General features: G+C 38.8%; 1 protein-coding gene across 2 annotated transcripts in view; it reads left to right on the forward strand.

Moving 5' to 3' along the window:
* WAPAL (wings apart-like homolog (Drosophila)) overlaps positions 1-21,785 on the forward strand; it is an 85,323-nt gene that overhangs the window by 61,122 nt on the left and 2,416 nt on the right. For both annotated transcript variants that reach the window (XM_011950414.1, XM_011950415.1), the window contains exons 9-17: positions 19-130; positions 806-903; positions 2,576-2,652; positions 5,704-5,879; positions 6,203-6,318; positions 7,333-7,497; positions 13,014-13,221; positions 16,437-16,525; positions 21,447-21,542. In XM_011950414.1, the coding sequence (XP_011805804.1) occupies positions 19-130; positions 806-903; positions 2,576-2,652; positions 5,704-5,879; positions 6,203-6,318; positions 7,333-7,497; positions 13,014-13,221; positions 16,437-16,525; positions 21,447-21,542 (1,137 nt within the window). The remainder of the gene's footprint in view (positions 1-18; positions 131-805; positions 904-2,575; positions 2,653-5,703; positions 5,880-6,202; positions 6,319-7,332; positions 7,498-13,013; positions 13,222-16,436; positions 16,526-21,446; positions 21,543-21,785) is intronic.

Below are 21,785 nucleotides of genomic sequence, written 5' to 3' on the forward strand. Positions count from 1 at the left end.
GATGCTTCTGGTTTTTAGACTGGGCATTTAGCTATGGAGACATTATTGTCCCTTACTTCTAAACGAGCAGGAGACTGGTTTAAAGAAGAACTCCGGCTTTTGGGTGGTCTGGATCATATTGTAGATAAAGGTATGATATTCACATTTATAATGTTTTCATATATTATTTAAAGCCTGAAGAAAATACTCCGTTGACATACTTCAAAAAATAATTGTATCCGTTTGGAAATGTCTATTTTTTTTTTTAGTAGCATCTGCAAATTTCTAACATTTAAAGAAGTGACTGGCCGGGCGCGGTGGCTCACGCCTGTCATCCCAGCACTTTGGGAGGCCGAGGCGGGCGGATCACCTGAGGTCAGGATTTTGAAACCAGCCTGACCCACATGGAGAAACCCCTTCTCTACTAAAAATACAAAACTAGCCAGGCGTGGTGGTGCATGCTTGTAATCCCAGCTACTTGGGAGGCTGAGGCAGGAGAATTTCTTGAACATGGGAGGTGGAGGTTGCAGTGAGCTGAGATTGTGCCATTGCACTCCAGCCTGGGCAACAAGAGTGAAACTCTGTCTCAAAAAAGAAAAAAAAAAGGCCATTAACATTTTGATATTGGGGGATTATGGAAACAAAATAAGTCCAGAGTATGATATATTTCAAAATCTCACAGTATGAAACCTAGAATAAAAAATGTTCAGAGAGGTTCCAGCATGTTCATAGCGTGTGTACAGATGGCTTCTAATGTTAGCTAAAAGTATTCTGTTGGTAAATATTGATGGTAAATACTAACTTACGTTTGTTTTTTTTTACCTAGTAAAAGAATGTGTGGATCATTTAAGTAGAGATGAGGATGAAGAGAAACTGGTAGCCTCACTATGGGGAGCAGAGAGATGTTTACGAGTTTTAGAAAGTGTAAGTATGAATGACTATTTGGCAAAAATTATTCAATCTTAATTGTGATTGTGTGTGTGAGAGAGACTGCCAAATATTTTATATACCCCTGGGGGTTCACTTCTGTTAATCCAGATAGAAATAGCAGTACGTTTTTTGAGCAACCAGTTGTTAATAAACAAGCTAAATGAGTAGTTTTATATTTTAGGAGTACCTGTATTATTGCTGCAAATGAAATGTTATGTTTGTTTGTTTATATATGCCAATCTTTTTTTAAGATTTTATTATTTTTATTATTATTTTTTGAGCCAGAGTCTCGCTCTGTCACCCGGGCTAGAATGCAGTGGCCTTGTCTCAGCTCACTGCAACCTCTGCCTCTAGGGTTCAAGCAATTTTCATGCCTCAACCTCTTGAGTACTGGGATTATAGGCATGTGCCATCATGCCCTTCCAATTTTTGTATTTTTAGTAGAGTCAGGGTTTCCCCACGTTGGCCAGGCTGGTCTCAAACTCCTAGCCTCAAGTGGTCTGCTGGTTTTGGCCTCCCAAAGTGTTGGGATTACAGGCATTACACCTTGCTGGGTCCCTCCAAGCCCAGCTTTTTTTTCCCTTAATGTGAATTTCCACTTGACTACATTGTTTGTAGATAATAATAGTGAAATGCAATCAAGTTTTATTTTTAAATTATTATTAGCATTTTGTTTATTTGACTTTTATTTGAGTCAAATTGTTTATAGGCATGACTTATCATAATATTTGGCTTTGGAGAATGATACTGTTGAACTGCAGTAAGTATATTTTGTTCTTTGACTCTTATGAAGGACTTAACCCAGTTCCGTGTAGATTAGAATTTATACTGCCAGCTAATTTCAGCATGCATAGGTTTGTTCACCAGGTTATTTTAAAAACATCTGTGGGGAAAATAGGCCAGGCACGGTGGCTCACACCTGTAATCCCAGCACTTTGAGAGGCCGAGGTGGGCTGATCACGAGGTCAGGAGATCGAGACCATCCTGGTTAACACGGTGAAACCCCGTCTCCACTAAAAATACAAAAAATTAGCTGGGTGTGGTGGCAGGCGCCTGTAGTCCAATCTATTCGGGAGGCTGAGGCAGGAGAATGGCATGAACCCAGGAGGTGGAGCTTGCAGTGAGCTGAGATCTGGCCACTGCACTCCAGCCTGGGTGACAGAGCGAGACTCCATCTCAAAAAAAAAAAAAAAAAAAAAAAAATCTGTGGGGAAAATAGTGTAGTATAAATGAAAAGCTCCTGGCTACATTAAATTGTAATCGCTCCATATGTCTTCTAGAGTGCTTTGGGTACAGTAGATAACAGATATTTCTTTGTAAAAATGTATTCTAAATGAATCTACTTATGAACTTTACGTTATTTGTAAGTTGAGGACTGCTCTATTCTGACATTCAGTGTGTTTGGCAATTTGTTACAGTGAATATATAGTGTAGAATATGTTAATTATGAATGAATAATTATAACAGTGATGTCTTAATTTTTTCGTAAAATACTAGCTTTCTTATTTTACATCTGGAACCTGTGGGTTGTGAAATTGTTTCCTTAGGTAACAAGAACTGTTTCTTCCTCATTTTTATATCTTTTACGCCCCAGGCAGAATGTGGTGTTGTGTGAATGAATGAAAGTTTTGGATTGCCACAGTTATCTCATATTCTTCCCTTTTAGGTAACTGTGCATAATCCCGAAAATCAAAGCTACTTGATAGCATATAAAGATTCCCAACTTATTGTTTCATCAGCTAAGTAAGTTTTTTGTTTATTAGTTAATAGTTAACATTATTACTTATTTTAAACATTTGGCTTGATCGTAAATGAAAGAAATTTGGATTAGCTTCCTCCATGAAGTACTCTGTTGAGTTCTATGAATCAGTTCACATTGTGTAACAAAAGTTTGAAGAGTACAGATTTTGGACGCAAAATGAAGATGTGGATTCCAATTTGATAATTTCAGCTGTATCACTTTTGTAATATACAAACCAAGCTCTTTACAAGGGGGGGGATAATAATTGTGTCTAACCCACCTAGGATTTTTATTACAATTAAATGAGTTAATTTGTATGTTTGTAAGACATATATACTTAGTAGACATTTTAAAATATGTGTATATTAAAAATACATATAAAAACATTTTTAAAATTTAAATGACTTTAAAAGTATCTTTTGTATATTATTTGTGATACATGTTAATGAGTTAAATTAGTTAATATGCAAAGCCTAGAACAGTACTTGGCATATAGTAAATACTAAGCATTTTTCCTCATTCTGGTTTTAAATGGAGTTTTCTAGCCCTCTTCTTCTGCACTTTATTTAAACCTGTTTTTTCATATCTGTATGTAGCTTCTTCCATTCCACATTTCTTTCTTCCCAAGTTTCATCACAATTAGGCTAATGCTGTCACCTCTCTGCAGGTAAAATTCCCAAGTATATCTCCAGTCCTGGTTTTATCTTATTACAGCAGCCTCTTCCTGATATCTCTGTCCTAGTTCTCGATATCTGCCCTAGTTCTCTGGCTTTTAGCCTATCCAGAACAATACCACTTGGAGTTAACTTTCTCCAAATTGCTACTTTGAAAAAAGTTTTAATTTCTCAAATGTCTGATTCCTTATTGTCTTTAGATATATGTACAACTTTCTTATTGAAGTCAGCCTTATCAAAGGCCCATTGCAGTCTTACTCTAGTTTATCTGTTTTTTAACCTCTTATTTTGGAGGAATTCAAATATAAATAGTGTAATAAACTGTATGTATACATTACCAATCATGGCCAGTCTGGTTTCCATCTATAACCCCATCCATTCCCTCTCCTGTATTATTTGAAACAAATCCAGATATTATTTCATCCATAAATACTTCAGTACATAAGGTCTGAAAGAAAAGGACTCTTTTAAAAAATATAACCTCAATGCCATTTGCATACCACACATTATTAGTTGCCTACTATTTTATGTTTAGGCAATATTCTAATTTTCAATAGTCTCAAATTTTTAGTCTCAATAGATTTTCTTAATCTGTAGGTTTTTAAAATCTCCCTTTTTGTCTTGGATTTGTACATTTTGCATCTTTCATTTGTATATTTTATTTATCTTTATTTTATTTATTTTTTTTTCTGAGCCCCGGCTGGAGTACAGTGGCATGATCTTGGTTCACTACAACCCCTGCCTCCCAGGTTCATGCAATTCTCCTGCCTCAGCCTTCCGAGTAGCTGGGGCAACAGGTGTGCGCCACCATACCTGACTAATTTTTGTATTTTTAGCAGAGATGGGGTTTCACCATGTTGACCAGGCTGGTCTCAGGTGATCTGCCCGCCTCAGCCTCCCAAAGTGTTGGGATTACAGACGTGAGCCACCGTGCCTGGCCTATTTTATATTTTAATAGATACAGGGTCTTGCTGTGTTGTCCCGGCTGGTCTCAAACTTGTGGGCTCAAGTGATTCTTCTGCCTTGACCTCCCAAAGTGTTGGGATTACAGGCATGAGCCACTGTGCCTTGCCTGTATTTTGTATCTTACCGCATGCATTCTGGTTGTTTGCTACCATGTTTTTACCCTTCCTTACCAAAGATTATTGAAGTTAAATGTTTCAGGTTTCATTTTCTTTTTTAAATTGACAAGAAAAATTGCATATATTGTTTCTGATTAAAAAATATCTCTTGTGTATACTTCATAACCTCTGACAAGTACCTTGTAAAAGGAAGTATTTCATATGACAGATGCTCTTTCGTTGTGATTAGGAAAATCAGGTCACATGTCTTGGAAGTGGCAGTAGAGGTCAGAATTGAGTGTTTGTAAAAGAGCACTTATCTCTAGGTTTTTAAGCTTTTCAGCAGAAACCATAATCAATTCAGAGATAGCTTACAGAAAGATTAAATAACATGTGCTGAACCTCCTTTTATCTTCAAAGCCCGAGTTTAGCCCAGTCTAAAAACAGTTGAGTTACCAATGACAGTATGGTAATCCTGACCAGCATTCAATACCAGAAGAACAAATTATTTTAGGTTAGACTTGAAGAACACCTTCCTGACCAAATGGTTGCAAAATATTAAGAACTTCCACAGAATTTCCTCAGTATGTTTTAAAGGGCAACTAGGCATAGATTAGATACGGTTTCTAATTTTGTGTGTTATATAATGCATGAAGAATCAACTGATAGAGCCAGCTTACTTGATTTGTATTAAACATAAAAATAGTGGACTTGGTGATTTAAACAGTGTCTTTAGAAGTACTAGATCCATTTAGGGATTATATTTCCTTGTTATTTGGGGTAGAATCTTAAGAATCCTTGGATGTAACTCATCCCCTTGGATAACTGTCAAGGAGACATGTCAGTTTGAATGAACTTAAATTAAAAAATAATGATTTATATTGTCACGTTGGTAGTTAAGATAATAAAAATAATGATTTGCTCTAATGCGTATGAAATATTTAATACTTGTGTTTACTTTAACATTTGTTATGTAGTCATAACATTTACTACCTCAGAAGTGTCCAACATTAACTCTTTAATCAATTGCACTGTTTGAGAAAGGGTTGTTGTCCGTCTCTTATATTGGAGAGATCAATAACATGCAAGACAATTTGGAAATAAAGAGATTATTAGTGGTAAATGTAGATAGTACAGACATAAACTTCTGCCATGAGTTTTTAATTTTAACATTCCTTGGATAATTTTTTTTAAGGTATCAGGTTTTTCCAAAATAAAGTGAAATTTCATCCGATAGCCTTTAGGTGCAAGTAAATAGAAATTTGCTGTGTACCTATTATTATTTACTATAATAGTCTATATTTTATTTCCTTTTAAGAGCATTACAGCATTGTGAAGAACTGATTCAACAGTACAACCGTGCTGAGGACAGCATATGCTTAGCTGACAGTAAGCCTCTGCCTCACCAGAATGTAACTAACCATGTAGGCAAAGCAGTGGAGGACTGCATGAGGGCCATCATTGGGGTGTTGCTCAATTTAACTAATGATAATGGTAAGATTTTTTCCATTTCTTTCTCATTGAAAGATGTATATTGCATGTGAAAACAAGTTATTTTTCTTTGTTTCTCTTTTTCTTAGGATAGTGATTTTTTAATTTGTCATAATGTACTTGACTTATTCATGTGTAGGTTTAAATTGCTTTTAAGAGTTGGTATTTTTAGAAGCCTAGTAACTTAACCTGAAAGTATCAACAGTATGTTTCAATAGAGAAATGACTGTACAATTCCAAGTTAATGTCCATGTTAATAAATCTCCATTATTAGTGTTCTAAGGAAGAATCAATAACTGCTTTCCTATATCCATTTCTTATTTCAGAGTGGGGCAGCACCAAAACAGGAGAGCAGGACGGTCTCATAGGCACAGCACTGAACTGTGTGCTTCAGGTTCCAAAGTACCTACCTCAGGAGCAGAGATTTGATATTCGAGTGCTGGTAAGTTGAAATGACTTTTTCAGAAATGAGTATCATATCTAGTAAGGTGTGCAAAATGTTAACCTTAGTTTGGGTTTAAGAACCAACCCTTTAATATATTTTGGGTTTTTTTCATGAATTTCCTTAAGAACATACTTTTTTTTTTTTGGCGATGGAATCTACAGTGGCATCATCTTGGCTCACTGCAACCTCCGCCTCCCTGTTTCAAGCAGTCTTCCTGCCTCAGCCTTCCAGGTGCTGGGACTATAGGCATGTGCCACCATGCCTGACTCATTTTTGTATTTTTAGTAGAGACAGGGTTTTGCCATGTTGCCCAGGCTGGTCTCAAACTCCTGGCCTCAAGCGATCTGCCCGCCTCAGCCTCCCAAAGTGGTGGGATTACAGGTATGAGCCACTGCGGCTGGCTGAATGTACTTCTTATTGTGCAAAAGAAAGCCATGAAAGACCCTATGTAAACATAAAAAGTACAAAAGCTAAAAGTGGCGGTTAAAAATTAAAGGAATGATTCTTTGGGAAAATTGGGTTTTTTTTTTGTTTTGTTTGTTTTTTTTTTTTTTGAGACAGAGTCTTAACTCACTCTCTTTCCCAGGCTGGAGTACAGTGACACAATTTTGGCTCACTGCAACCTCCATCTCCTGGGTTCAAGTGATTCTCCTGCCTCAGCCTCCCAAGTAGGTGGGATTACAGGCATCCAACACCACAGCTGGCTTGTTTTTGTATTTTTAGTAGAGATGGGGTTTCCCCGTGTTTGTCAGGTTGGTCTTGAACTCCTGGCCTCAAGTGATCCACCCACCTTGGCCACCCAAAGTGCTGGAATTACAGGCGTGAGCCACTGTGCCCGGTCTTTTTGCTTTTTTTTTTCTTTTTGTCCTTTCATACTACTGGTTTTTAGTCATTTTGTAAATGGTAGAACATTGATATTCAGCTTTTTAGCTACCAGTAAAAATTGTGTATATTGTGTTTATTTGTTTTAAGTACTCATCTCTGATAATGTGTCTTTTAAAATTTTTGAAGGGCTTAGGTCTGCTGATAAATCTAGTGGAGTATAGTGCTCGGAATCGGCACTGTCTTGTCAACATGGAAACATCGTGTTCTTTTGATTCTTCCATCTGTAGTGGAGAAGGGGATGGTAGTTTAAGGATAGCTGGACAAGTTCATGCTGTTCAGGCTTTAGTGCAGGTAAGCAACCACTTAAAAACAAACTCATAACTGCAGTTTGTTGGATTTGTCCAATTTCTTTTATCAATTCCACCTTTTACCTCCTTTTCTTCCCCACCTGTCGCTGGCCCCCTCTGCCCGTCCCCCAGCCTTTTTAGTTAGAACTCCTGAAGCATGTCTCTGCTAGGGTTGAAAGGGACTGTTTTACACCTGACCAGTTTTTAAATATTCACAGCGTCTAGGGTGAAAGCTTATTTTAAACCAGAATTTGTAACCAATTAAAAATGTGGTACATGGTGGTGCACGCCTATAATCCTAGCACTTTGAGAGGCCAAGGCAGGTGGATCACTTGAGGTCAGGAGTTCAAGACCAGCCTGACCAATATGGTGAAACCTCATCTCTACTAAAAATACAAAAATTAGCCAGGCATGGTGGCATGCACCTATAATCCCAGCTACTCAGGAGGCTGAGGCAGGAGAATCACTTGAACTGAGGAGGTGAAGGTTGCAGTGAGCCAAGGTGGCACGTCACTACACTCCAGCCTGGACAGCAGAGGAAGACTCTGTTTCAAAAAAAAAAATGGTGTTGTGATTTCTCTGTAGATCAGTATACTGCTTAGAATGCATTCTTACTTTATTCTGCTGATTTTTCTCAACTGTTACAATCACTCCTTAAGCATTGTTACCAAAAAGCAGAGACAAAGGCACATTTGTTTTATTAATCAAATTGGGTGCGGTGCGGTGGCTCACACCTGTAATCCCAGCACTTTGGGAGACTGAGGCGGGGAGGATCACTTGAGTCCAGGAGTTCAATGCCAGCCTGGGCAACATAGTGAGCTCCCATCTCTGTTTAAAAAAATAAAATAAAAGTCAAGAATCCAGGCCCATCTCATCCACTTCATGTCCTCTAGTATTTATTTACTCGTCTGATCTGTGTCCAGAACTTTGTTTGACCTTATGGACCATAGAAAGTTAGAAGTCTTTTGTCACCTGTTCCCTTACCCAGTCTGGAAAGGACAGAGTAGCTGAGCATGGGAAATCTTGAATGACAATGTTTCTTTGAACCATTTAAAGTCATTTTTCATTATCCTCTTTTGTTCTTTATTATGTGTGATTGAATGTTGACTGTAGATAAGAGGTAGTTAATCCCTAGGATTTTCTTCTTAGATTCAGGATACTCAGTCTTGACTAGCCTTGAAATTTTAGTTTATTTAAAATACAAAATTAAATGTGAAACTAGTGATAAATTTTCATTACTTATCAATAACAGTAATAGTAAATGGTAGTAGTAATTTACTAACAATAATTGGTAATAGACTACTTTTAGTCTCCAGATACCATTTAGAGATTTCATTTAATGCAAAAACCATTTAAAAATATTTGGCACCTCTCGCTTTGATCCCATCGACACATTTATTTTTCTGCTAAATGAAGCATTTCTTGACCAGGCTAGGTAGCTCACACCTGTAATCCCAGCACTTTGGGAGGCCAAGGTGGGTGGATTGTTTGACCTCAGGAATTTGAGACCAGCATGGGCAACGTAGTGAGATCCTGTCTGTACAAAAAGTAAAATAGTTGATCGAGTGTGGTGGTGCATGCTCATACTACCAGCTACTCGGGAGGCTGAAGTGAGAGGATTGCTTGGGCCCAGGAGTTTGAAGTTGCAGTGAGCTGTGATTACAGCACTGTGTTCCAGCCTGGGCAACAGAGTGAGACCATGTCTCAAAAATGTTTTAAAAAAGTATTTTTTTTCTGTACAGTTGACTTGTTTTTAAACTTTTTATTTCAAAATAGTTATAGACTCACAGGAAGTTACAAAAATAGTACAAAGAATCCCATTTACCCTTTACCTAACTTCCTCAAATGGTGACATCTTATATATATAACTGTAGTACCATAGTAAAACCAAGAAATTGACATTGGTACATCACTGTTAACTGCACTTTAGACCTTACTTAGTTTCACCATTTTTCATCTGCATTCATTTATGCTTGTGTGTAACATATGTACCTCTGTTCAGTTTTATTACATGTATAATGTACTCACTACTACATTGAGGTATAGAACCATCACCATAAAAGAATTCCCTTGTGCTACTCACTGTACAGCCTACCTGCCCTCCCTGTCTCCTAGCTACCGCCAACCTGTTTTCCATCTTTTTTCATCTCATTTTATTTTTTTCTATCATTCTAGTCCCTTTCTTTTAAAAATTGACTTTTCTTCAAATGGAACCTAGAAATGAATAAAAACTTACCGTCAGCCGCCTCATGAGCTGTGTTTGAAGGCACAGATGATAGGTCTGCATTATTCACATAATAGGGGTTCATTTGCAGAAGCCACCCCCATACCCTAGGAGACCCCTGTTGGTGAGTTGTTCAGGGATAGTCTCAGATTTTCCTACTGTGTCTAATTGACCTGGGAATATCACTTCCAGTATTCCTCTTTTGCACTTAGTGTTGTAGAAGCTTCTTGTCCTTCAGGGTGTCATCCTGTATCTTCTCTGGCTTTCTTTTATCTGCTATGGTTTATGGTTTGTCATTTTTAAATCAGTTTAAAGTTTTTGTTTTTCAACGGTAATACCTTTTGGGTGATGGGTTCTGTTACTCATTTTAGAAAATTGTGCTGCCTTGTACTCACATCAGTTATCTTAAAGTATCAAGAAATGGCTCTTAATTCTGTTATTCAAAGATAGAGTGGAAAATTCCATGTTTATATTTGTATCTTTTATGCTACTGGTAACATTGATCTGAATCCAGTAATTTTCAAATTACGTATCTTTTCAATAATGTTGTATAAATGGAATCTTACAGGTAGTTCTGATTACTGACACGAACTTTCCTCTTTCTAGCTGTTCTTACCTATTTATGGATCTGTTTATTTTTTAAAAACCAAGCATAACTCACATACATACTGGGGGAAAAAAAAGTCAGATCCAGAAAGGTTTAAACTCCACAAATGTATTTCCTAAAACATTACCATTTGTAACAGTTTTGTGTTTGTCCTGAGAAATTAGTGTTTGTGCATATATCAAAATAAATGTGGAGGCCAGACATGGTGGCCCATGCCTGTAATCTGTAATCCCAACACTTGGGGAGTCTGAGGTAGGCAGATTGCTTGAGCCCAGGAATTAGAGCCTGGCCTAGGCAACATGGCAAAATTATGTCTCTACTAAAAATTAAAAAATTAGCCAAGTATGGTGGCATATGCCTGTAGTCCCAGCTATTTGGAAGGCTGAGGTGGGAGAATCACTTGAGCCCAGGAAGTCGAGGCTGCAGTGAGCCATGATCCTGCCACTGTACTCCAGCCTGGTCAATGGGAGTGAGACCCTGTCCGAAAAGTAAATAAAAAATAAATGTGCAATGTGTTTTATATAAATGGACTCTTAACTGTACATAGTGTTCAGTCTATACCCGCTCTTTGCTTAATGTGTCTTCCTGAGCTTTTCATGTCAACACATAGGTTTATCACATTCTTTGTAATGACTGCAAACCAGTAGCTTTTTTATTTATACATACATACATGCATAGTAGTCTCACTCTTTTGCCCAGGCTGAAGTACAATGGTCCAGTCACAGCTCACTGCGGCCTTTACCTCCCAGGCTCAGGTGATCCTTTTACCTCAGCCTCCCAAGTAGCTGGGACTACAGGCACATGCCACCACGTTTAGCTAAGTTTTATATTTTAGAGCTGAAGTCTCACTATGTTGCCCAGGCTGGTCTCAAACTCTTGCACTCAAGTGATCCTCCTGCCTTGCCTCCTAAAGTGCTAGGATCACAGGCTGACCCACCATGCCCTGCCTTAATACTTTATTTAACCAAACCTCTACTGATACACTTTTTGATTGTTTTGTGTTTTTTTAAGTTTTATTTTGTTACAAAAATTACAGAAATAAATACCCTAGCATCTAAATCTTAGGCCATACTTTTTTTTTTTTAATTTTTTTTGGAGACAGAGTCTTGCTCTGTTGCCCAGGCTGGAGTGCAGTGGCACCATTTCAACTTACTGCAACCTCAGACTCCCAGGTTCCATTGATTCTTCTGCCTCAGCCTCCCAAGTAGCTGCGATTACAAGCATGCGCCACTACGCCCAGTTAAGTTTTGTATTTTTAGTAGAGGTGGTTTCACTGTGTCAGCCAGGCTGGTCGCAAACTCCTGACTTCAAGTGATCCGCCTGCCTCGGCCTCCCAAAGTGCTAGGATTTACAGGCATGAGCCACCACCCCGCCTCGCCAGGCCATACAAAGTATGTCTGTGGGCGTAATTTTCTGATTTAGGAATTGTTGTATCAGAATATATTGTACTGTATTTAAAGTTGATATGCCTAACTCCTCCCACCCTCATCACCAAACACATACTTCCTGTGCCCTCAATTTATACTTCCCCCTAAAACTTTTTATGAGTCCCCATTCCTTCATACTCTTGCCAAGATTTTTGCTAGTCTAACAGGTTCCTAGGTATTTTTGGTGTTTCCTTAAATGGCATTTTGTACATGTCCAGAAACAGTGATGGTTCATTCTTTTTATTTTTCCAAAGCCCTTGCTGTGTTTAGCTTCCTTTTTTTGGCCTTTTCAAAAGCAGTCATCCTTGAAGTTATGTCTTCAGAGTAACCCATAACAACTCAGTTCTTTCTGAAGTCATAAGTAGGAGTCCATTATTCTCTTCTCATACATTTTTATCTCAGGGCTTGAAAATTATTGGGAAACCCAAAGAACTTTTGTTGTTTATATGTGCTTTATCTATTTATATTTATTGAATTAGAAGTTAAAACTGGGAGACATTACATTAGCTGTTAGAGCAGTGACATAATCACATGGCATGTAGATTCCAAAACTCCACTGTACACTCAGTGAAAGAAGAAAGAAGTCAGCAGACCTCTTAATATTATTATGAGTGTAATTTTGACCTCCTATACTCCCTGATAGGGTCTTAAGGATCCACAGGGATTCTTAGACCAGTTTTGAGAATTGCTGTTCTCTATAAAGGTTAACTTTTATTTTCTGAAAGATATTGTCTTATATAATCTCTCTTTGAAGTTTATATTACCACTCTTCTGTATACTCAACAAATCTTTGGGGTCTACTTGGCATTTGATTTTCAGGCAATTCTTTTAGAAACTTGGAGCATTTCCCAAATCATGTCAGTGTTTTCTATGTGTCAGTACTATACCAGCACAGGGAAAATAAAGTAAGTGATGGCAAGGAATTTAGCATATTCCCCTTTGACTTAAGAATTTTCCAATTTTGTATTTTTTTGCTTGAATTTCTTGTATTATGCAAATTAAGGGAAATTATTGAGACTCATTCTTACAAGCAACCTGCGTCATTAGTAGATGACTTCATTGAATCTTAGCAGCATTTATACTTTTGTTTTGGCTTTCAGTAGGATGTAGAGCAAAAGCTTTTACTTATACTCACCTCTTTTTACCACATAACCATCTTAGAGTTAGTGATACATTTAAAAGCAACTGTAACTTTATATTTGCATATATGCATATTGATTGGCGATCTCTTTTTAATGATCTTCAAAAATAATTTTTATCAGCTATTCCTTGAGCGAGAGCGGGCAGCCCAGCTAGCAGAAAGTAAAACAGATGAGTTGATCAAAGATGCTCCCACCACTCAGCATGATAAGAGTGGAGAGTGGCAAGAAACAAGTGGAGAGATACAGTGGGTATCAACTGAAAAGACTGATGGTACAGAAGAGAAACATAAGAAGGAGGAGGAGGATGAAGAACTTGACCTCAATAAAGGTATATTTACTTTGAATGGTGTACTTACATTGAAGATAGTGGTTTGATTTTGTTTTTTCCTTCAAACCATTTTAATTCGCAGATTGTCTTAATCTGGCTATTACTTGAGGACCTCTCTCGTTCAATCCAGACAAGCTTTGATACTTGAGTGCTTGTGGTAGTTCTCCCACAGTGAGGAAGGTGCATGCCAATGGCAGGCATGCTAGTGACAGGAAAGATCCAGTTAAATCACTCTTCCTTCCGGGGCCCTCCTTTCCTTTGCTCATCTGTGAAGAGACACATAGGAGACATAATAGGATTTTTTCAGTTTTCAGTTTTTGAGATTGTTTTTTCAGCTTCACTGTAAACTTGAAGATCTATTGTCATAAATTATAGTAATAGTTCTCAAAATGTAAGTACTAGATGGGAAACAGTAAGAAATATACTGTAGGCTGGTGGCTCACACCTGAGCCCAGCACTTTGGGAGGCTGAAGCAGGAGGATTACTTGAGGCTAGGAGTTTGAGACAATCTAGCAAGACCCCATCCCTACAAAAAGTTTAAAAAATTAGCTTAGCATGGTGGCGCAAGCCTGTAGTCCTAGGTGCTCAGGAGGCTGAGTTTGGAGGATTGCTTGAGCTGAGGAATTCAGAGTTACAGTGAGCTATGATTGCGCCACTGCACTCTACCCTGGGTGACAGAGTGAGACCCTTTCTCATTTAAAAAAAAAAAAAAAAGATACTAGAGGTAACATCTTCACCAGTCATACATTATTGAGTATCTGCTGTTGTCAGAATTTGTGATACAACTTTTGCCATTCATACGAGTTCTGCAGAATAGCCATTTGTAACTTCATATCACTAAGGTTATGAATTTAAGTTCAGTCAGCCCTTCATACATGTGGGTTCCACATCCGCAGAGTCAGCCAACCACAAATCAAAAATATTTGGGGAAGAAAAAATAATACAGGTTAATAAATAATAAAGTATAACAGCTATTTACATAACATTTACATTGTATTAAGTATCATAAGTAATCTAGAAATGATTTACAGTATGCCAGAGGATGTGTGTGACTTATATGCAAATACTACACCCTTTCCTATCAGAGATTTGAGCATACTCCAGTTTTGGTATTGGAGAGTGCTGGCATCCTGGAACCAATCCCCCCTCGGATGCAGAGGGACGACCATAATGTGTTCAGTTTTACATCACTAGGAAGCAAGCTGCCGCAATATCTCATTTTGAGCCTTTTCTCCTTCTATTACTCCCACTTCTCCACAAATCTGATACCATTAGTCCTAATATTGTAATACTTTTCTTTTCCCTTTTCTCAGTTACTAGGTTTTGATGCTTTTCTTTTTTTTGGCGTAATAACAGTTTTGGTGGCCGGGCGCGGTGGCTCAAGCCTGTAATCCCAGCACTTTGGGAGGCCGAGACGGGCGGATCACGAGGTCAGGAGATCGAGACCATCCTGGCTAACACGGTGAAACCCCGTCTCTACTAAAAACTACAAAAAACTAGCCGGGCGAGGTAGCAGCGCCTGTAGTCCCAGCTACCCGGGAGGCTGAGGCAGGAGAATGGCGTGAACCCCGGGAGGCAGAGCTTGCAGTGAGCTGAGATCCGGCCACAGCACTCCAGCCCGGGTGACAGAGCGAGACTCCGTCTCAAAAAAAAACAAAAAAAAAACAAAAAAAAAACAGTTTTGGTTTTTTAGCAGTCTTTTAAAAAGTTACAGCTTTATTGAGATAGAATTCACAGACTGTGCAATTCATCCTTTAAAAGTGAGTAATTCAGTAGTTTTTCATATATTCACAAGGTTGTGCTGCCATCACCACTAATTCCAAATATTGTTTTTATCACCACTAAAGGAACCCCATACCCATTAGCAGCCATCACCCCTATTTTCCCGTCCTCCCTGGGCACTGGCAGCCACTAATCTACTTTACTACTTTCTGTGTCTATGGATTTGCCTGTTTTGGACATTCCATTTAAAAAAGAATCATACAATATGTGGCCTTTTATGACTGGCTTCTTTCAGCCAGCAGAATGTTTTCAAAGTTATCCATGATACAGTATTTGTTAATACTATATTTGTTAATACTGTATTCCTTAGACAAATAATATTCCGTAATACTGTTATACCATAGTTTATCCATTTGTTTACTGGTGGACATATGAGTGGTTTCTGCTTTTTAGCTTTTTGAAGTTATCTACAAGTTTTTTTGTAGACATTTTCATTTCTTTTGGATTTATACCTAGGATTTGGAATTGTTGGATTGTTTATAACTGTGTGTTTAACGTTCTAAGAAAATGCCAAATTGTTTTCCAGTGTGGCTGCACTATTTTACATGACCATCAGCAGTGTGTGAAAGTTCCAAGTTACTTGTATTGTAAAATAAAATTTTTAGTCATCCTAGTGGGCGTGACATGATATCTCATTGTGGTTTGATTTGCAGTTCCCTGGTGATTAATGCTGCTGACCATCTTTTTAATGTGCTCATTGGCCATTTGTGTATCTTGTTTGAAGAAATCTCTAAGTCTTCTGCCCAGTGTGGTGGGTTTTTGTTTTTGTTGTTTTTGAGACAGAGTGTTGCTCTGTCGCCCAGGCTGGAGAGCAGTGGCACAATCAGGGCTTACTGTAGCCTTGACTTCCCAGGTTCAAACGATCCTCCCACCTCAGCCTTGCAAGTAGCTGGGGACTACAGTCGTGCACCACCACACCCATTGAAGGTTTTTTAATTTTAGTGGAGAGGTCTCACTATGTTGCCCAGGCTGGTCTCAAACTCCTGAGCTCAAGTGATCCTCCCGCCTCAGCCTTCAAAAGTACTGGGATTATAGGTGTGAGCCACCACGCCTGGGCCCTTTGCCCGGTTTTAATTGGGTTGTTTTTGTTGTTGAGTTGTTAAGAATTTTTTTATATGTTCTGGATTCTTGACCCTTATCAAGTTCGTGATTTGCAGATACATTCTCTCATTCTGTGGATTATCTTTTCAGTTTGTTAATTGTGTCCTTTGTAACACAAAAATTTTAACTAAAAGTTTTATGGTTTCAGCTCTTCTTTTGGATCCCTTTTTCATTTTGATTTAATTTTTATTAAGTTGTGGATATCCAGTTGTCCTAGCATCATTTGTTGATTTGTAGCTGTTTTGAAGTAAAGATAACTAACAGAATGGTTGGTTTTGTAAGGTTTATGTTAATTAATATACTGTTACAATTCTTTACTTCAACTCTCTCAGCCCTTCAGCATGCCGGCAAACACATGGAGGACTGCATTGTGGCCTCCTACACAGCACTGCTTCTTGGGTGTCTCTGCCAGGAAAGTCCAGTAAGTACATAGTTCAGTGATGTTTTATGTATCTTTGAAAGATTCCAATGTAACAGCTTCATACCTTTACCTGTTTCACTTACTTATTTCTTCAGTGTTTCCCCCTTAATGTCCAACTTATTCCACAAAGGCTATTGGCTGGTTATAGGGTTGTTTAAACTGTTTGTTTTCTATGGAGGAAAAATGGCAAGAAAATGTGTTAACATTTCCAGTAGTTTTATTTAAATTACCTAAATAGTTTTAAAGTAAAAACTTGTGTACAGTCTCTATTGGAAAGGGAATATGTAGCATTTTTACATGCTAATCCTTTCCAATATAGGTTTTATTAAGTAAGGCTTGGAGTGGAGTAAATTAAATTGATTCTCACTTTTTAAAAAGTGAAATAAAGTTGATCTTTATGGCTTTGTTAGGATTTGCCTGTCAGAGTTAGGCTATTAAAGATATAAGAAAAAGCAGTTCTGGAAAACAAGCTAGTCAGTGCTTTAATCTCATGAAAAAGGAAGAATTACATACATGAAATCAAATTAAAAATCAAGATAGTGTATAATATTAAAAACTTTTAAATACTTGTTGAGATTTTTAAGGTACGTCCCAAAGGTCAGAATACATTAGGTCTAATGAAAAAGCTCTTGTGGCTGGGTGTGGTGGCTCATGCCTGTAATCTCAGCACTTTGGGAGGCCGAGATGGGCAGATCACTTGAGGTTAGGAGTTCGAGACCAGTCTTGCCAACATGGTGGAACCATGTCTCTACTAAAAATATAAAAATTTGCTGGGTGTGGTGGCGCACACCTCTAATCGCAGCTGCTCGGGAGGCTGAGGCGCAAGAGTTGAACTGCTTGAATCCTGGAGGCGGAGTTTGCAGTGAGCCAAGATCACGCCACTGCACTTCAGCCTGAGCTTCAGAGTGAGACTGTTTCAAAAAAATAAATAAGAAAAGAAAAGGCTCTTGTTTGATGGATGAATATGTTCAGATGCCTTTGGTTGGAGTAAAAGAAGGGATAGTGTGAAACCTGTACTCATCTGGCTTAAACAAGATGGCAGAGTCTAATTTGGGTGATGTCAGTGCCTCACTGAGGTCATCAGAGACTCGTATCATTTCTGTCTTTATTGTTTTTCTGTATGTTTTTGTAGAGACAGGGTTTTACCATGTTGCCCTGGCTTGTCTCGAACTCCTGGGCTTAAGTGATCCTCCTGCCTTGGTTTCTCAAAGTGCTGTGATTATAGGTGTGAGCCACAGTGCTCACCCCATTTCTGTCTTTAAACTGCTGTCCTCCACATATTGTCCTTTGCTAGCTCTCATGGTCCCATGCTAAGCTAGGTGTCTCATCAAATTAAATAATGCCTAGCAGTAATAGGTGCCTCTTCCTCTAGGTTCTTTTTTTTTTTCCATAGGTACATTGGCTAGAAATACATATCTTTTTAAGACAACTGTTTGTTTATTTCCCCTTTGGGACCCCATGCCACTCTAACCCCTCACCAGGTAGACTTCCTTATCTTGGCCAGCACTGGGTCACAATGCTTTTGTCTGAACCAGTTGCTGGCCAGGAACATGGGATTACTATGAGTGGATTAGATCATCAGGATTCACTTTGGAGAAATACGAATGTCTAGACAATCAGGCTGAGTCAGTCCGAAAGTGGAAGGTAATGACTATGGGGATAGTCTGCTGCCTTGGGAAAAACAAAGATGAGGAATAAAACTGTTGAAGAAGGGGAGGGCAGAATCATTGTGAGTGTTCTCTTTAAGATGGGGGGTTGGTCGCCAGGCGCGGTGGCTCAAGCCTGTAATCCCAGCACTTTGGGAGGCCGAGATGGGCGGATCACAAGGTCAGGAGATCGAGACCATCCTGGCTAACACGGTGAAACCCCGTCTCTACTAAAATACAAAAAAATTAGCTGGGCGTGTTGGCGGGCGCCTGTAGTCCCAGCTACTCGGGAGGCTGAGGCAGGAGAATGGCGTGAACCCGGGAGGCGGAGCTTGCAGTGAGCTGAGATCCGGCCACTGCACTCCAGCCTGGGCGACAGAGCGAGACTCCGTCTCAAAAAAAAAAAAAAAAAAAAAGATGGGGGGGTTGGGCGTAGGTGGATTATTGTAAAGCCAGATTTTGAAATGGAAGGCAGATTGTTTTCTAGGAGCAAGGGCATTGAGGGAGCAAGAAAGAGTGGAGACCTATAGAGTGGGGGGTTAGTTTCAGTAGGAAGCAGGGGCCATCTCATTTTGAAGCTGGAGGACTGGAAGAACAAGAGTAATGATAAATACATGGCTTCATTTGAGCAGGAACACATGCTGGCTCCTTGTACTTAGGCCCATCTACCCAGCCATGTTTCCTTATTTTTGCCATCTAATTATTTGTATTGCCTTTTTTTTTTTTCATTTTCTGTATCTAAGTCCTGTGTGTTTTTTCTGAATCCATCTTGTCCATCTCTTCCATACTTATATTTTAACCAACCTAAATACACCAGCCGACTGTGTGTGGCCCCTTTGGGTACCACCCATTTCAGGATCAAGACCAAAGTTCTCCTCGTGGCTCTAGAGGCCCCGCAAGATCTTTATATCCCTTTTTCTTATTTGTAGTAACAAGATTTTAAGAGCAAATCAGAAACACATCACATACAGGAGAGGAGGAAGAGGCAGGCCTCAAAAGCAATGAAAATAATATTTAAATGTAAAGATTTTTAGATACTCTGTTTTGTACACACTATAGGTTTAGTCATATTTCAGTCATATTCTTTCTTATATAATCGTTCTTGAAATTGTGTTATTACCACATGTGATTTATCTTGGGTCATCTTTCCCATGCTAATTCCTATTTGTGTTTGCCTGTATCTATCTTGTCTCTAAAGAGAGAATGTTCTTAAGTTATAGGCAATGTTGTGAATTCATAGAGCCCCAGATTTGTTTGTTGCCTTGGAGATTATGATTAACACCAAAAAGCTAGCTGATACCACAAAATGTAAAGGAAGTTTGGTTTGCCTAATGTGTAAGTGAAAGAGATAGACAAGAAAGCATGTGGTTGTTGCAGCAAATGCCGCTTTGTGGTCTGATCCCGTTTTCACTTGCCCTTCATGACTTCTCACTTTGCCTCTGGTGCATTGCAGTGGTCAGTCTTCTCATTGCTCTTCCTGCTTTCTTGCCCCTCCATTCCTGGGACATTGCACATTGCCACCAGAGCTAACTTACTTCAGAGCACTTGCTGATCACATGGCTCCTTGCTCAGTCTTCCTTGGCTCACAGCCAATAAGGGGACTGATGACTGTTTAGTGTTGCAAGACCCTGGACTTAAGACTGCTTCTCCAATTTCCAAACTTACATACCCACTGGATACTTTTAGAATTTTTCGAATAGGCCATGCTGTATCACGCCTTTTCTTTTTGTACCTGCTATACTCTGTTAAAAAATGCGGTCACTGTCCCTCCCATTGCCTCAGAAATGCTGTATGTTATGTTCTGTAGTGTGTTGATAGAGAAGGATTTGATTTGGATTGAGGGACTTTCATCCAAAACGTAGGAGCTAATCATATATTCTCTATTATAGAGGTGTACTTTTCTACTGAGCAGTTCTCCAGAGACACTTTAGCCACCACTCTGCCCACTACTGTGATAGCTTTTGGTGGGAGGATCAGTTTGAATGTGTGTAACTGATACCTTCAGCACATGAGTACTTCAGCAGTTTTTTGATTAGATCTTTTCTGAAGCTGTGTTCGTCTCATTATTTTGCTACTTTCTAATTTTGCAAGTCCCCTGGCATGGGAATAGAAAAAAGGGGGTGGGTAGTGGCAAATTTCTGAAGAGAAATATGTCATCTCTCCTTTTTTGCCCCCGCTAACAAAAGTCAAATTGGAAGTTTTTGTGTGTTTTATTGTTGTTTGGTTGGTTTTGTTTAACCCTTTACCTTGTGTCCCCAAACTTCGGACAGTATACTTTCTTTCGCTCCTTACTACAGCTGAACCTTCCTAAAAGGTCTTTTCTTTTTATTCTCCCTAAAACATTTAAAGCATTCTTTAATGTAATGAAATAGTTTTTTAAGCAGGTTGTGTAATGTTTTCCATGTAACAGATTGGTTTATATATAGTTTGGCTGCTTCTTGCTAATAATGAAGGGTTTTCTCTCCTGATACTGTCTGAGAATCTATCGTAGGTGAGGTTAGATTACCTTTGGAAAGATGCTTCTAGTTAATTCCTGTCCTGTGTAATTAGTTGAATTCATCTGTGAAGCATGTGAATTTTTCTTTCATCTTTTTTATTTCATGAGCAGCTTTGTGAGTACATTCTCAAGTCTGAAGTCCTCACTCTCTTCTCCTGTTCCTCTGGGGCCCCCAATGAAACATACATATACATTAAACAGTGCAGTTTGTTATTTCAGGCCTTTTTCTTTGCATTTATGAAAGTAGGTCAGCGTGCTGCCTCACGCCTGTAATTCCAGCACTTTGGGAGGCCAAGGCGCATGGATTACTTGTGTCCAGGAGCTCGAGACCAGCCTGGCCAACATGATGAAACCCCATCTCTACTAAAAATACAAAAATTAGCCAGGTGTGGTGGCACGTGCCTATAATCCCAGCTACGCGGGAGGCTGAGGCATGGGAATTGCTTGAACCCAGGAGGTGGAGGTTGCAGTGAGCTGAGATTGCACCATTGCACTCCATCCTGGGTGACAGAGTGACTGTTTCATTAAAAAAAAAAAAAAGTAAATGTGTACACAAATGTTTCTTTGTAGCTTTTGCCAAGTTTACCTTTCTCCTTTCTTTCTGGGGGTGTGGTAGGAAATCGACAGCACACAGAATGAGTGTGGAAAGAGAATAACCACGTGTTCCAAGAATCTTAAAAATTTACACCGAGATGTGTGTCAAAACCAACAATATTGTGCGAAGTACAGTCTCATGTTTTCTGCCAGCTGACCAGTATGTCTTGCTCTGTTTCCTCAGATCAATGTAACCACTGTGCGGGAATATCTGCCAGAAGGAGACTTTTCAATAATGACAGAGATGCTCAAAAAATTTTTGAGCTTCATGAATCTCACTGTAAGTAGCTTTTATGATTTTAAATTTAAGTGTAATACATTGACAGTAGACATAAAAATACTATGGCCATAGTAAGTGGGAGCAAAAAGGGATTTTCTTCTAATTTTAATAATTGTGTTCTGTTTCTTCAAGGTAATTATTGCATGTTATGGCAAATAACTATCAAATCCACAATTTAATCTCGGTGTACTTTGATTTGTAGTGTTCAGTTTAGTAAATCTAGAGGTAAACTTTTATTTATAC

This window comes from Colobus angolensis, unplaced genomic scaffold, assembly GCF_000951035.1.
Source record: "Colobus angolensis palliatus isolate OR3802 unplaced genomic scaffold, Cang.pa_1.0 Scaffold307, whole genome shotgun sequence".
Classification (NCBI taxonomy): Eukaryota; Metazoa; Chordata; class Mammalia; order Primates; family Cercopithecidae; genus Colobus; species Colobus angolensis.